This window comes from Columba livia, chromosome 4 (assembly GCF_036013475.1).
Source record: "Columba livia isolate bColLiv1 breed racing homer chromosome 4, bColLiv1.pat.W.v2, whole genome shotgun sequence".
Taxonomy (NCBI): Eukaryota; Metazoa; Chordata; class Aves; order Columbiformes; family Columbidae; genus Columba; species Columba livia.
In genome coordinates, this window is record NC_088605.1 from 70,020,773 (window position 1) to 70,037,134 (window position 16,362).

Sequence of the window (16,362 nt, forward strand, 5' to 3'; positions counted from 1 at the left end):
TCATATATGTACTCATAATGAAACATTGAATGCAACTCTGTACTATGGAGGGTAGCTCTCTGGATTTGACACACAAGTCAAATAGAAAGTTGAGTGTAAGAATATAGAAGACACCCTTTACTTTCCTGCTGAGCTTTAACCTCTATGACAGATGCAGCTCCTGCCTGTCATGATAAGGTTGGCACTGCAGGGCTGTCTGCCTTGTGGCTTTGAATGCTGCCCTCGTAACCATCTCATAGAGGAAAGAGAGCAGAAGAAAGAGCTGCTACCTGAAACACGTAAGACCACTATGATCCATGCATTAAGCCTTGAGGGCATGTCTAATGCAGCCTTTCCAGCCTCCACGTGTTTGGAAGTGAGCGAACAAAGCAAGCATCTCCCATGATCAAAAGTGCGTGCTGCTTTAGTTGAGTTGTAGGTATTTTAGCAGCTGTTTTTTGTTGTTTAAATAGACTAACCACAAAGTGCTTTTTCTCTTGAAATGTCTAGCTTCTGGTTCCTTGTTTTTTCACCCCGCTCAAGAGAAAGTAATTCTCGTGACTGCTGTCTCTCCCTCCCAGGCTCTCTCAGATAACGCTCCACATCCCACCAGCTCTCAGCCGCTTGGTTTGTGTGTCTTTCAGCAGGCCATCTCTGAGGTTGGACCATTGGGATGGAGGGACAGAAATGATGGATCTGTGGCCCTGCTGAAGCTCACAGCCCTGCCGATTCCACTAGCCTTTCTTCGCGTATACTCAGCTGCATGGAGTGCACAGGTATTTCCTTCTTGTGACAGAGTACATCCCATGCAGAGATGTGGTGAAGAGATACCAGTTGTGTTGCCAGGGGCAAGCTGGAAAGGAGCCGAATGTAGGGCACTGTATCAGTGGTGAGGCTGTGTCAACAAGTTAATTGAACTGTGCTTTAAAGGTGTCCGTGTCAGTGGAGCACTCTTCACAGACGTGTGTTTGGCATGGGATGGAGCAACTGCCAGGGAATGGTGTCTCAGAGAGGTAGGGCACTTCTGCCCAGGCAAGTCCCATCCCTCTGTCCACTGAGGTGGGCCACTTCTTAATTTGGTGACCTATTCCACTCCTTATAAGAACTATGCTAAGGGGCTGTTCTTTAGGAAAAGAGGGTTTTTTTTTGTGATAGCCATTTGAAGGACAACTGAGCTGCCAATGTGATAAGGCCATGAAAAATGCAGATCTCACTAAGGGTAAGGATTTCTGTTGCCACTGCAAAAGGCAGAGTGGTCTCTGGAGAACACTGTACAATTCTGATCATCAATATTTAAGAAATAGGAATTCAAAGTAGAACAGGCTCAGGGCTTCAGGAATGAATAAGGAAAGACAGACCTGTATCTTGAGGTGACACTAAACCAAGCTCAGCTTCCCTAGCTGAGAGACCAGAGGTTATGAAGGGGTAATATTGCTGCTCATTTCTTAAATCTAGGCCTCAGAGAAGTAGTGAGAAAAATTAGAAGCGTAAACTGCTTTATTTTAGGTCAGAAAATACCAAAAGGTTCCAGTCATCAGGAGAGCAGTTTTAGGCAGATTTTAGCAGTTTTTAGCAGATTTCTTATTGGAAACAATGGTGGTTAAAATACAAACCACAACACGGCCACTTTTAAGATCTGTCTTAATGAGTGTAAAAAGGGATTATGCAGTGTTGTTGCCTGTGATATCAGGGCACTAGACCAAATCAGTCACAGAGAGGTCCTTTCCAGTCCTGTGTTTCTGAAATTTAGCATGCAGGTAAGGCCTCAAAGTTGTCCTGCAGCAAATTAACTTGTCTGCAAGAACCTCACTTACTGGGTTCTAGTGAAGTTCAGATGTTTTTGTGGTGCTCAGAAGGGGTCACTTTGTTGTTCACATTTCATAACTACCCCTGAAAATAGATGTTCATGTACTATTAGAATGATATAAAAGGCTGGGTGATTCCTGGGCTTCACTGACAAGTGAATTTCTGGCTTCTAACAGGACACAGCATCTTTTCTGCCAGTTTACCCATGAACTCATAGCTCTACTGTAGGTTTTTCTTGTCCTGAAATAAGCGAATACACCTACCAGGTAAGATCACATGAATTATAGTGTGTCATCTAGAGGTGGTCTAACTCCTAATATTTTAAAAAACAAAATTTACTTAAGACCCTCTTCCCATCAATTCATTTGTATTGTTTAGAAGTTAGTTCTTACCAGGAGTACTGCAGATGGGATATAAAAGATTTGGGTAGGGACCTTTTGCTCATACAGTCTTTTGTTGAATTCTGTCACATAGTCCTGGGCAGTCATTTGCCGTTCCACATCACTGAAATGATGAAGAAGCCCCTTTTCTTGTTTATATTCTTTCCCGACATACCTAAACAACACAGTGATACAGAAACATCACTACAAAGCAGAGCTCAGCTTTTCAGAAGCAAAGTCAGCTGTTGGTGGTATGTTTAAAATGGCAGTGTTTTTTTTTCTTTTATAGCTCTTAGAGACATAAAATATTGTACTGATCAATCAAATCCTATGATGGGGGTGTTTAAAGTCAGCTCTTCTTGACTTTGTATGGAGATCCTATTTAGAGATACTTAAAATACTATTCTTAACCCATAAGAATTCTTAAGCTGCTTCTAGTAACAATGCAAAACCTGCAACTAGCAGTTATCAGAGCTCTTCTGGTGCACAGGCCTTTATCAAGCAAATAGTTGATTTTAATCCTGCTTTCAGAGAAGATGCATCCATTGCATAAACCCACAGCTAAAATTAAAGAAAAGCAACTTAAACACCTTTTTGCCTATAGGTGTTGAGATATTTACATATATATATCTGTATATCTTGCTATGTGTATATGTAGATATAGCTATATTACTAATTCTCTAATGCAATGCTAGAGGTCAAGTTAAACGGAAGAAACATTTAAGATCTCATGAGATTATCCCAGCACAGACAAAAGCGAAGTGAGGCCTAAGAGCTGTCATGAGAAAAGAGGCACTAACGTGGCAGTTAGAAAACAACAGTGAAGTAGATTTTTCTTCCCAGAAATTCAACAGTAGAGACTTACATGGGGTGATGGGAAGAATTAGCATAGTAGAGATTGCCAAAGTGCCCAAGAGATTTGGGAAAGCCATAAAACATTCTTGCTACAGGAAACCACTCGAAATCTAACCAAACGTAAACTAGGTTGAAACAGAATAGAAAAGCATCAATCTTCTCCCACTGTAACTATGATTTCTGTAGCTGTCCAAGTAAAAACTTGTACTATCTTCTGTACTTGCTAAAAGCTACTGTCCAACAAGGCACTGGACTAGTTGAATCATAGGTATAAGGCAAACCTTACCAGACAGTTTCCATTCATATTTACATAGAAGTAGCATTAATAAACATTTTGTTTCAGAAATTGGTTTGGTCAATACCTTCCCAGGCTTTCTTCTTGGTGCAGGAAGTGTATCCAAAATGCACTTCTCTGTTTGCCTTCCTTTGCCACGTTCAGGTAGTCTCCAATGAATACAGCTGTTTCTTGGCCTGTCCACAGGCCCGATTTCTTTGAGTACTTTAAAAGAAGAGCTGCTACAAAAAGAAAACACCATAGGTATAAGAGATAGTTCCACAGGACAGCTCTAAGCCTGTGCTGAGGATATGCAGCCTCCTCTGAAAGCAAAGTATTGGTCTATAAAATATACAGTAAGAGATATCTAGATGCAGAATTGGATATTCTACATCAATGACAAAAAGTGGGGCTTGAGACATGCAAGATGGGATGAGCCCTAAGTGGGTTGTACTTACTGAGTTCAATGAGGCATCCTATAGCGGTGCTGCTCCTAGCTTCTGTATTTCTTAGTATATTGATCAAGTGTCTGTATATTAAGGTATGGTAAATAAATAGGGCCATTATTTATGATTAATTTAATAATAATTATCTCACATGTGGTTTTCGGGGATGAAATGTGGAATCTAAATGGGCAACAAAACCAGAGACTCAAGTAATGGTGCAGAAAGAACTTGATGAACTGGCACAAGGGAGTTCAAGCAGCCTGAGTTACCTCTAGTATGAAGGGACTGAAGCAGGAGGGACTGAGTGGGCATGAAGGAGCCCATTTCCATGAGGCTGGGACTGATGTGCAAAGGGGAAAGAATGAATAGAAGAAAATGTTTCAAGGGAACTATGCTATTACTAGATGCTACTAGTATGTAGTTAGTTAGTTACTAGTATGCTATAACTAAAATTCTTGTACAGAAACTCATAAACCAACAGAAATGAAGTCCTAATAAATGATGACTAAAACATTGCTAGAAAGCCTCAGTCAAGACTGTTCTCTGTAGGAGCACCTGTTGTTGTGTGAAAATGCCCACTGCTGTATGGAAACTTACAGTATGCTTTATGAAGCTGATTAGGCTTAAAAATTCCAGTAGGCATCAGTCTCTGGACAAGCCAATTATGTTCTACCCCTGCCAGAAGCTGCATGTAATCATCGTCCCTCAGAAATCGAGCATCAAGGACTTCTTCCTTTGTTCTCCCAGGTGTGAAGAGAAAACCATTTCCCCTTGTGTTCAGAAATGCACCTTCAGGGGAATTCTTGGGCATCTGTGCTGGTTTGTACCATGAACTCAGAGATGAACTGGACTGTCTCTTGCTGCTCACCACGTCCTGAGACTTTTCTTCATTTTCCTCAGTAGTGGCACATTCAAAGTGCTTGGTTATGGATATCTTTCCCCTCAAGGACAAAGCTGTTCGTGCACTGGGAGTTGGCTGACGCTCTGGAACTGATGCCGCAGGATAATTGTTTACTAAGTCTCCAATTCTGACAAAATCATATTCAGTGTCATCTTCATCTCTTGTTTCTGCTTGAGGATCTACGTGGGGCACTTTGACTGTTATGTTTCCCACCACGGCAGATTTCCTCAGCCACTCACACACAGAGGAGTCACTGGCCGTTTTTGGAAAGATGCTCCTCGACAGCACTGCAGCAGCACCGCCCTCCCTGCCGCTGTCCAGGGTGCTGCAGCCCGGGCCCACGGGCGGGGCTCCGGCCACCGCCTCCAGCTCCGCCCAGGACGAGCCGGACTCCTCCTCTTTCTCCTTCTTCTCCTCCTCCGACTTGGTAGGAACAGACCAAGACGTGGAGAGGGATGGAACGGCGTTATTATCTATGTCTGTGTTATCCACCTTCCCAGCTTTCTTTTCTGAAGAGCTCCTTCCATGGTGTCTTCTCTCACGCAGCTTTTCTCCACCGAGAGAAGCCTTCTCCACCAGCCTCCCAGCTAGGGGTGTATCTACCTCTTGGGAAGGTGGAGGAGATCCCAAATTGCTATTTGAAGGCTCTGGAGGACAAGCATGGCAGGCTCTGCGAGGCAATGAACGCAAGTATGCAGCTTGACCATTTTCATCAGATTCCGTTGTGCAACACTGCTCCTCCGCTGAGGCCTTTTCCTGCTGAGACCCTTTGCTGCTATTATAGTCCAGTTCCTCCCAGCTGGAGGAGTAACTTGATTTTGACAGCTTGCACCAAGAATTCTGTGAAGTAGTCATTTGACTCCTGTTTTGCCACCTGCTGAAACTGTTTTCATCATTTGTTCCTATTTCTAGTGGTTCAGTCTCTTCATTAAAGGAATTTTTCAACACATCAGAACCAATGTGTTTATTTCTTGTTTGGCCACTGAGTCTCTTCAAGTTACTTCCTGCTGTTGGTGAATTAAGCATTTTGGCAGGACCTTTCCTCTGGTTCACTGTTTCTTCAGTGTTATACACAGTGTCTATGTTTTTGGTTTCTGTTTTTAAGGTTGTGATACAAGCTCCCACTTGGTTTTCTCCCAGTGTGGTTTTATGAACCCTGCAAGTGTTTTCAAACACTTCACACACTGACAGATGATGCTGAGAATGCTTGGCCAGGATTTTCTCAAAGCTGGCTTCCCCTTGCAGGATTGATTTTTCTACTGTGCTCTTATAACTGTCTGGAATGTAAGACCTGGCATCAGAATTAGGGAAGTTTTCCACTTGCAGGCGCTTCTTAACAGATGTTATCAGAGCCATGATCTCTTTGGCAAGCATTCCTTTCTCTTCCTCTTCTGTACACGAAGTGCTGTACATATGCAGCTTCCCCAAGGCTTCTCTACATAGTTGACCCACTTCATGGAGTTTCTCACTCTCCCCATAGAGCCATCGATGCACGGTTGTGAGGCAGAAAGCAGCTTTAATAAAACTATGGAGCTCCTGCTTGCTGGTGACAGAACTGTTATCATTCTTGGTGAGAAGGCCAATCTCAAAGGATTCTTTGGCTTCAGACAAGTAGAACTTTCTTCTTTCTGGAGGACAGTCCTTGGAATGACTATAGGATAGCAAACACACCCCACGGATGTTCTGGGAGGGGACAAAAGAGGAATCAAGGAATTAAAAACTCGGACCTCTGTCAGAGATAAATAAAGGCAGGAAAAAATACGTTTCTTTCCCTTATACAGTTTGAAGTGAATGGCTGCTCCTAACTCCCTGCTACTCTGCTTCCTGCAGGAAATAAGCTTTTTTTTTTAAAACTTATTTTTTAATTTATATTTCCCTCTGAAATATAGCTGTAGTTATAGGAGAAGCAGGACTCCTAGATAGGTTTGAAAGCCCATCCTTACTCTGTGGACAGATGCTGCTTTCTGCCTATCTTCTTAGCTTCTGATGGGAGTTCAGAGTAACATATAGCAGCATACCCACAACACAGACACAACCCCTTCTATGATGCAATGATTGAAAGCTGGATTAGAGCCAAATTTAATAGCCTGAACTCTTCCCTTATAAAAATAACATTTCAGAATGAGAACTAACACTTACCACGGCTGTGAGCACAAACAGTGGTGTGTACTGGCTGTAGGCGGCCGCCAGCTTGCAGGCCTCAGCAGCTGCTAATAAGCGATGACTGAACTCTTGGAGAAGGCCCTGGTGAAGCAAAAAAAGCGAGAGGGGAACCCTTATCTTAAAGGGTCTCTTTTCAAAAGAGACTGGTCTACCTGGTAAGCAACCCTGCTAGATTGAAGCAAGGCAGCTTGGGATTCGTTTATTGTCTTTTGTAGATTCCCTGAGGTCTCTGAGACCTTTGAGTCCTGATAGAGCAGGATGTCATATCTTAAACAACAGCCAGGTCCATTTCTGCATGAGCCTTTTTGATTACGTTTACCACAGATGTGTCACTTTTTCACCCTATACATAGTCTAGATATAACACAGACTCAGATACACTCTGTAAATATTCTCAATGTTTTCTTTTTCCTGAAGCAAGAAATTCTTCCAACTAGGTGCTAATTAACTTTTTCAATGGGACTTTCTTCAGCCCTCTCAGCACAAGAGAGGAACTTCGGGAAGAACAAAGCACGGGTGAATTTGGAACAATGACATACAGTCCATCTGAAGAACCTACACACACAAATACCAAACCAAGTCTTACCAGGTCAATCTCAGCATTGGTTTTAAAACGTACATAATCCTTCTCATTCATGAAAGCAAAGATGTCTGCCATAATACCCAAAGAAGTAGCAATTCCCTGAAAGAGAAATGGAACATTATAATATTGGTTTTCTCCTTGTATTTGAATTTTACTGCTCACAATAAAGTACGTTCTATGTATAACATACCAGAAAAACAAATAAGAAAAAACAAACAAACACAAAACCAACCAAACAACAACCAAAAAAAAACCCCAACCAAACAAGATTCAAAGAGAAGCACTGCTAAGAAAATCAGAAATGTCATCTTGGCAGGGTTCTATTAATTTCAACTTGCAGAAAGTGCAGCCTGGTGGATCCATATGAGTTTCCATGAGTGACAGCTAGTACCACTAGCTAGTACCACAGCTGAGTACCACTAGCTCTAGGTTTCAACTTAAATGGCATTGGAAAACTTAGCATTGCATTTTCCAAGGTGGTGTTTGTGACAATGAAAGTGTAGTCTTGTGATGTCACTAAATCTGCAATAAGTCCTTGGCTAATCATATCTGAAAAAAGACTCAATCTGTTTTATGATTGTTTTTCAGAGAAGACCATAGGAAGCCAAAAAATATGTTTAAGAACTGGCCAGTTGATCCCAGTCTTTCTGAAAAATACAGGGTATAGATGTCTAGACAGATGATAGAAGTAATAAATGCTCATCACACATAGCCTAAGAAAACACACTTTTTAAACATCCTTCCCTAGGTTATTGAACTGTTTGAAAAAGAAATACACAGAGCTGGACAAAAGTCAAGAGTTTGTGAGTTTAGAATTGGGGTTTTTTTGGTAATTTGTAATTGGTTCTACAGAACCAATTAAAAATAAGACATGAATGTAGCACATAGATCTATGAACTTGCTAGTTGTCTCTCTCTCTCTGGAAGACTTTAATTATTTGTGCTAGCTATGGGCCTGCTCAGCTAAATAGTTAAGAATGTCAGGAAGCATCTCTACACTTTCTGCAAAATTCACTACACATCTTTGGTCCCATAGAAATGTTTTATGATTGAGGTTCAGCCTTAAGGTATGGCAGAGAAGAGGTGATGAAGGTCTGTTTTTGTTGTGTATCCTATGCTGGGATACAATTACAAAACTTCTTAAAGCATCACCCTAGGACTTGCAAGACTTAGGTTCACATTCCTGTTTAGCTACGGACACATGGTGTGACTGTTCCTTCATCTACAGTGAGAAGATCAGTGCGGTCAAGCCTCACAAAGCTATTAAAGACAGATATAGCAGCTGTTGCAAGGTGTTCAGATGCTGCAGTGCCAGGGGACACCCATTACTCACAACAGGTACTGTAGTGCAGCTTGTGAACACCCCAGCAATAGACATTCTTGGTTTTTTGGAAATTTAATCTTTAGTCAGGAAAGGGAAGAAGGGAAAGAAAAAGGAAAAAAAGGGAAAGGAAAAAAAGGGAAAGGAAAAAAAGGGAAAGGAAAAAAAGGGAAAGGAAAAAAAGGGAAAGGAAAAAAAGGGAAAGGAAAAAAAGGGAAAGGAAAAAAAGGGAAAGGAAAAAAAGGGAAAGGAAAAAAAGGGAAAGGAAAAAAAGGGAAAGGAAAAAAAGGGAAAGGAAAAAAAGGGAAAGGAAAAGGAAAATCTATGACTGCATTCTGGGATTAGTTTCTCCTTTAGCCTGTCAGAAGCTCCTGTGACATACTAGGTGATGGTTCACTTCAGATGATTCTGCTTAATGAAAACTATTACTTCCATTACCTTGCAGGAAAAACGGTGTCTGTAAGTCCGTGTATGCATGCGGAAACAATGTGCAATACCGACTTGGGCTAGAATATTTGTCCTGCATGTTAACCTTGTCTGAGGTGCATAATTGAAACTTCATTGCTGAAAGACTTTTCTGAAGTAAACAAAAGCTAATCTGGACTGATTATTAGGTTGGCAAGGATATCCAGAGTGAAAAGGAAATCCTACCTTTTTATCTGGTTGAGGCAGTTTGAAATATCCCACAACAGAAGCCCAAATCAACTCTGCTGCTTCATACCACATCCCTGAAATAATTCAGAAAAATAGTCACTAAGGAGATTACTGCTACAGATGGTTTTCAGTAATTTATTTTATACCTTCTTGAGTTAGGAGCCCTGAAAACAGTGTAAAACCATACTACGTCATTTTTTGCTTTGACAATGCCGAACATTTATTGGTTTCCTTTAGTTTTTGGCTGTGCATAAACAGACATTTTATGCTCATGAAAGACCTCAGCTCAACAGTCGTGGAAGGTGAAAGGTTATGCCAAAAATCTTAAAATGAAGGCTGTTGGCCTCAGGTACCAGGCCCTGAATACACAGGTACATCACGCTGAAAATGAGGGATTTTCTTATCCTGAGAGAGGAATTGCTGGGATGTACCTCTGATAAGCTACCGCATGCCTCTGGGAACAGCAAATTTGGGAAGAGCATTAGCAAACACAGAGGCAGAAGGGAATAATGTTCCAGAATGCTTCTTGACTGCTGCTAAGATTAATAATATAATGCTTATTTCTAAAGTGTGTTTGCTTGGCACATGGCTCTAGGTCCTTGCTGCAAACAGATGTGTGTACAACTCATCTTCTATGGCTGTGTTATAGGCATCAGGCAGATGTTCTACACATGCTAAAATGTTGGCATATGACAAATGTACTATTTGAAAGCTTGACTGCAAAGAAAAAAAAATAGGGGAAAACATCGAGCAGGAAAAACAAAACCATCTTACCAAGCTTTTGCAGAATCTGTCCTCTGATTTGTAAGCAGACTGACTGAACGAGAACCCTATCGCTTTCCTTAGCATATCGCCAGGTACCTGCAGAAAGAGTTGGAAAACTCAGTATAGAACGAAAAATGCTGCTATCATTTTAACCCTCTGAGGGTAACCCAAATCCCAGTAAATTGCCTGGTTTCTCTCCACTGAATTCAGCTGTTTTGAGTCAGGACTTACAGCCAGAAAGATGACAAAGCCACAGTGCATTAAGGAATATACGTAGACAGGTAGATGAGCATGTAGCTTCAGTGACAGCACTACAGAACATAGAAACAACATAAAAAGTAAAAGGTACCTCTCTTCTGTGAAGTAACAAAAAGTCATTGTATAGAAGCATCGTACAGAGTTACACTAAAAATCAGTCAAAAGGATGAATATGGCATATCTTTGCTGTCATCAGTATATACAGCAGAGCAGAATACTTTCAATCATTAGCAAAACATGTTCTTTTCAGATATTGGTATCTCATGAAGACTAAAACAAAAGTTTTCATGTTAACACAGCATGATTAGATACACAAATGAAGTCTTTCATTATCAAATCTATATTGAATTTCAGAAACCAAGAAGAAATAAAATAATTAAGCTTTCCTGAGTGTTACGAACATTTCACTGCAATTCTCAGCATGAAGTATCTGTTCAATAACAGCTTCTCAGTGTTAAACAAGCAAGTATGATCATTGAATATTAGGAAAATACCTTAAAAGAAAAGCATAATTCCAAGAGAGATGAAATGCAGTGTTTTGCGTAGCCACTGCTACTGTAACAGTGATAGATGGTATTTTGTTTAAAGCCCTCTTGTGTGGGGGCCCTTCTTGCATGAGAATCTCAGTTTCACACAAAAAATAAACCAACAAAAACCAGAACAGGCTTCTTATATTTTTCTAAGTTTTATGGTAGTAAAGAAACCTGAATGTATTTATTAAATAAGCCTGAAGGCTAAGAAAATGGATAACAGATATATAATTCTAAAATATATTGTCTCAAAAACATAACTAAATAATTATTATGGATGTCTGTCAAAGTTAGTGCTTTATTACCACTAGAAAAACTACACATCCCTCCAGATCTGAAACAAACCACATAACCAGCAGTATAATCATTTGACAGACAGGGGAAAAAAAATGTTAAAAAAAGTAATTTCTACAAACTTCATCATGCATTAAGGAATGTTCATATTTTTACTGTTTTGCACATCTATCCAGCAATAGAAGAAAGTGCTGTAACATCCATAACTTGCTCTCTTTCTTTCTTAACCCCAAAAGATACTAAATAACTGCACCGCAGTCTGTTACAGGTCTAGAAGAAATTATTCATTTAGATCATAGGATCAGTGTGAATTTGGAGGATAAGCATTACTCTAACAAACTGAATTTTTGAGGGGGAGGAGTTGTCTTTGTTTTCTAGATCAGTCAATTGCTTGGCATTGGTCTACATTTTAAAATTCTCTGGGCAGACAAATTACTAGGAAAGCTGTCAATCCAGAATATTTTTTCCACCTAAGAGAAGATATACAAGGATGAGTTACGGAAGTTTCAAAACAGAGTTACAGTTTCCACATTTTAGCAAAGAATGGTAAAGAAAATAAAAATGTGATGTAAGGAGTCATGACAGAGGTTAGACTGGCTGTATTTGAAGATTGTGTGACTGTTAAAATGAGTACCAAAAAGTCCCACCAAAATAAGAACTAGGAAATTGGAAAAGATATATATTATATAGATACATGTATATACACGTACCCGTTGCTCCATTGTCATTAATAAGGCTGCTTAGGATATATTCAGCTTTTAAAAGTTTACCTGATAATAAAAAAAAAAGAAAATTAATATAAGAATGTATAACGTGGCATGAAGTGAACAAAACCACTCATCAGTGAAAGCCTCTTCAAATTGTACTCTTCCTCCCAGCACCGTCATTGTGTCCACACTTGGACTAAACTTTGCAATTAACTACGCACTGCGATGCTGCCTCAGGCTCAGGAACCTCTTTGACACAGGCTATTTCACAGGTACAAAACATACTGCAAAAAATGCTGACGAGACAACTGTTTCTAGCTAGACACTTGCTTCAGAAAACCTCATAGAGAAGCTGTGTGATATTTAACCTGATACATCCCAGTATCACCTGCACGTAGGTTTGTTGTTGTCAATAATCATAAATGTACAGGCGCTACATTCTGCAATATGCGGTTGCACAGTAAGATGAAATTATGTGTACATCTGCTTTACTTAACACACTATACCTTCCTGAAAAGTGCTTAATCTTAAAACGTGAGAGTCAGGCTCTGGTATTTCTGTTGAATTTCTCTGTCTGACATCTATGGTCTACACTGCAGCTTCGGTAAAGCCATCACAAGGAGCAAACAACAGATACCTCTGTACGCATTGGCTTTAGAGTAAATCCAGGTGCTAAAACACAAGCCCCATGGTGTAGGCAGATGGCTCCAGGCACTCATTTCTCACTCTGCTCCTTCCCATGTGTTGAGCTGCTGCAGGATTCAGAGCAGGGGAGGTGGCAACAAGACTCTGGCAGGCACTGAGCTTCTGGCCACCCCACCGGTTGCAGATCCTGCCCTTCTCTTGCAGAAGAAAGTAGCCTACCCTGCTTCCCTCAGCAGCAGAGCTGCCTGTTTCTGTCCCACAGGTTTTCTAAATGGAAACGTATTTTAATCTCACTGGGGCGTTGACCATGAGAGAAAGCTCTGCAGATGCATCTCAAAGCCAGCTGACCTGACGTCCCACCACAAAAAGAACAGCCACAGGCCATGCTGCCTCCCTGTCACTCTCTACCTAGCTTTTAAGAACCACCCTAAGCATAGAATACATAGCCAAAACCACAGCATAGAAAGGATGCAACGTGCAACACACGGTGGAGATTCTGCATTTCAGCCACCTGTCACGCAGCTCAGAGGTTTTGTTGCATGGCCTGAGCTGGCTTGATGGGCTGCAGGAGATGCCTTAAGGTCTAATTTGATCAGCTTTATTCATGTCAAACCTTGCTTTTGTCTCAGTTGTCCATCAGAATTCAAGAAGGCTGCTCCAGTCAGTGAAGCAGCGCAAGTGTTGGCTGAACTAGCCCATCAATCGGAGTGTGCCGGTGTAGAATGCCAATGGGAACATTAGAAGTCTACAGCCATAAATAAAAACGGATATGCAGGGAACATATAGCTCTCTTCTCTGCAAATAAAATATTCGTCAGTTGTGTTTTTCAGAGCAGGTTTGTGTGATTTTGTTTTCTTCTCCACAGTGGGACAGTGTGAAGATACATAAGATACATCAAAAATGCTTCAGGTGTTGTCTACTTTATAGGAATGATGGATTTTGTTTTTTAATCAGTTTATCCTCAAGGGGTTGTTAGCTGCATTGTTTGCATAGTCAAGTGGTCCCAATGAAAAATAAAAAAAGCAGCTGGGACAGTGCAGAGAGAACGCTGTGATTCTAATTTATTTTTTAAAGGCCCTTGGTCAGAAGTATAGCAATTCAGATATCCCCGTTTGAAACCAGCAGGGAAGATTTGTTAAGGAACAAAAGCTCCAATTAGTATTTTCCACACCCTTTCACAATTTTCTCTCCTGCTTTTGGCTCTGAAACCCTTTATACCAGCCCCTTTGTGCTAGTGAGAGGAGCTGGGAGGGCTCGAGGGGGCTGGGAGTGGGCTGTGTGTTTGAAAAGATGGCGCCGGGGCCATAAGCATGTCATCCCTAGTAAGGGACAAAGTATCTTCTTCAAAGTCAAGTAGCTCCTAATTGGGCCTGAGCTGAGAAAATGGAGCGGGGGCTCCGCAGGGGCATTACCTGCATTGGCGGAGAGGCGAGCCTGGCGGATGACCACCTGAGGGCCGATCGGCGTGGTGGGCTGCAGCTTGTGCAGACCCTTGGCAATCTGAAGAAGTTTGCTGGAGGCATCAATCCAATATAGGAACCGGTCAATCAGGAACACAATAGCAGCTGCCGTCACGCAGTCCTTGACCACGATGGAGGCTTTCAAATAAACCTGAAAAGAACACCAGCGCCACAGGGCAACCTTGGAGAACTTCGCCTCGCAAAGGCTCAGCTAACTGTTTACAGAAAATATTCAGCTTTAGTAATCCTCTGCCTAATGGTACTGCCTACCTGCCATTTTAAAGCAGATTGAATATCCTTAACCATTTGCTGTAAGGCAGCCACACAGTTTTATAGCAAGTAAAGTACTGAATATCACAAGAAGAAAATACTCCCTGGCAATTAAAAGGCTGTCTCAAAATTTCTATTCACCTTATAATCTTTATGTTCCTAGGCATTTATACAAAGGAGTAAGTCTTTCTGGCAGTGATCAGATAAGATTTATTATAACCTATAATTATGACTGTTTCTGGTCACATATTCATTTTTATGATAGGAAGGTTCCAGCTGTTAATTTTGTTTGAACTGTAGATATCGTTCCTGATTTTTTTTGGCCTTTCTAACTGTTTTTTAGTATTTGGAGCCACATAATTTGGTGGTCTGTTAATGAATTTAAGTCATGCCCAACAGATTAACAGCAGTAATAACAATTAGTTTAAAAGGAGGACGTGAGTCTGGAAAGACTGGAAATGGCCACTATAGCCATTGTCCCAGATGGAGCTCAAGCCATCTATACAGAGACAGGAATCGCCACTGTCTTGTGCGTATAAAGTAAACTGAGGCACACACAGCTCAGAAAATGCCTTTTCAAACCATTTCTGAAAAAAGAAAGGCTCTTGGAATATGCGTGAACATGCAAATGTCTACAGGGTCTGCTATCACTGCTGCTGGTTAGCTGGTGCTCCCAGTAGCTTTAGTGGGAGGACTACATTTCAGTGCCAGCTTTGCTTTTCCTCTTTTTCCTTAGAAGTCCCCTAGAAAACAAGTAACTAACTCATGGGGGACATACAGCTCTCCATGGGACCAGGCCCTAAATATATGCAACCAGCATCAATGCAGCATTAAGACCAGGGGATCAAACACTCCTTTGTATACCACAAACAAACAGGCCAGAGTCCAATGTCTTTCCCTTGGAGGTCATCTTTAATGATTTCTAAGTCTATATGAACTATCTTGGATTCCCACAGTGGCTGAGCCATCACACTGACATGAGGAATCAGCCAGAGCTCCTGAGATAGGACGTTGTTGAGGGGACAGGAGGCCAGGGAGGCAGCCATGAGGAGGCACATAGCCTCATTGTGGTTGCAGAAGTCCACATAGATCTGGGGACATCTACCAAAAAAGTGACCCCTTTCCATGGTGGGCAGGGGTCAGCACTCCTGCTGATAGATCAAGGAGGTGTTCTACATGTCTGACACATCGAGGTGCTTCTCTTTGTACAGGTTTGTCATGTAGTGTGTGGAGGACAGCATCTGGTCCATCATTTCACTGGAACACTTTCCTGGTGCCATCATGTTTAGCTAGCACAACGAATGACTAATAACACTGCCTCGAGCCTTCCCCTTCCTACCATGTATCAAAACCTCTCTGTAGCACAGAAGACAGGATAAAGAGTACAAAATGATGCCTCTAGACTCATCTCTTAGTTAGATTCTTACAAAATTGCTGCAAACTATGAAGAAGGCAGTGGAGGGGAGAGGCACATCGTTTCTGAAATACAGCTTCAGTTATGGAGCCTCGTGGGTGCCAAATGCAGCCCTGACCTGTCTGGTCTACACGGTCTCCAGCCATTTCTCATCAGCCTCACATTGCCTATGGAGAGTCTGGCCTTCCACTGCATGGCTTTAATCAATCATCTGGGAGGTGGCTGTGGCCAAGTTCTGCTTCGTGGTGTGGTAAGTCACAGGAGGAACAAACCAAACCAAACCAAAACAGAAAACAGAGAACATCTTAAACCACACGAAGCCTCCACAGAAAAAGGATGCGTTTCTCATCTCATTCATGTCAGCAAGTAACTCTACTAACAACAGAGTAAGAGCAACACAGGGGAGAGAGGATCGGGCCCCACAGCACCATCAGAGGACGAGAGACTGGCAAGAAAACTTTGTCCAAATCTATACCAAAGCATTGAGTTTGGCAGCTATCTCCCATTTTTGTCTTAGCATCAGTCTCCTTCCTTGTATAAACACATGGGCAAAGCCAGAGAGACACCAAGGTCCGCTAAATGCTTTAGACACAACTAGGGCTTCTCAGGCACACCCCTTGGGCTCCCCCCTGCCTAATTTCTATTCTCTTTGCTTTTAG

The 16,362-nt window shown here is 41.6% G+C and overlaps 1 protein-coding gene and 1 long non-coding RNA gene across 11 annotated transcripts in view; one reads left to right on the forward strand and one right to left on the reverse strand.

The window, feature by feature from the left end:
• ALPK1 (alpha kinase 1) overlaps nt 1–16,362 on the reverse strand; it is a 53,309-nt gene that overhangs the window by 2,051 nt on the left and 34,896 nt on the right. For 8 of the 10 annotated variants that reach the window (XM_065062294.1, XM_065062295.1, XM_005515246.3 and 5 more), the window contains 9 exons: nt 13,972–14,170; nt 11,918–11,977; nt 10,135–10,221; nt 9,358–9,434; nt 7,390–7,485; nt 6,781–6,885; nt 4,338–6,324; nt 3,383–3,536; nt 2,178–2,340 (listed from right to left, as the gene is read on the reverse strand). In XM_065062294.1, coding sequence (XP_064918366.1) covers nt 2,178–2,340; nt 3,383–3,536; nt 4,338–6,324; nt 6,781–6,885; nt 7,390–7,485; nt 9,358–9,434; nt 10,135–10,221; nt 11,918–11,977; nt 13,972–14,170 — 2,928 coding nt within the window. The remainder of the gene's footprint in view (nt 1–2,177; nt 2,341–3,382; nt 3,537–4,337; nt 6,325–6,780; nt 6,886–7,389; nt 7,486–9,357; nt 9,435–10,134; nt 10,222–11,917; nt 11,978–13,971; nt 14,171–16,362) is intronic. The other 2 variants (XM_065062301.1, XM_065062300.1) reach the window with 1 other exon arrangement.
• Nucleotides 18–5,596, forward strand: LOC110356336 (uncharacterized). Its single transcript, XR_010472455.1, has 2 exons — nt 18–755; nt 1,962–5,596. It is a non-coding gene; the product is annotated as an uncharacterized LOC110356336 (long non-coding RNA).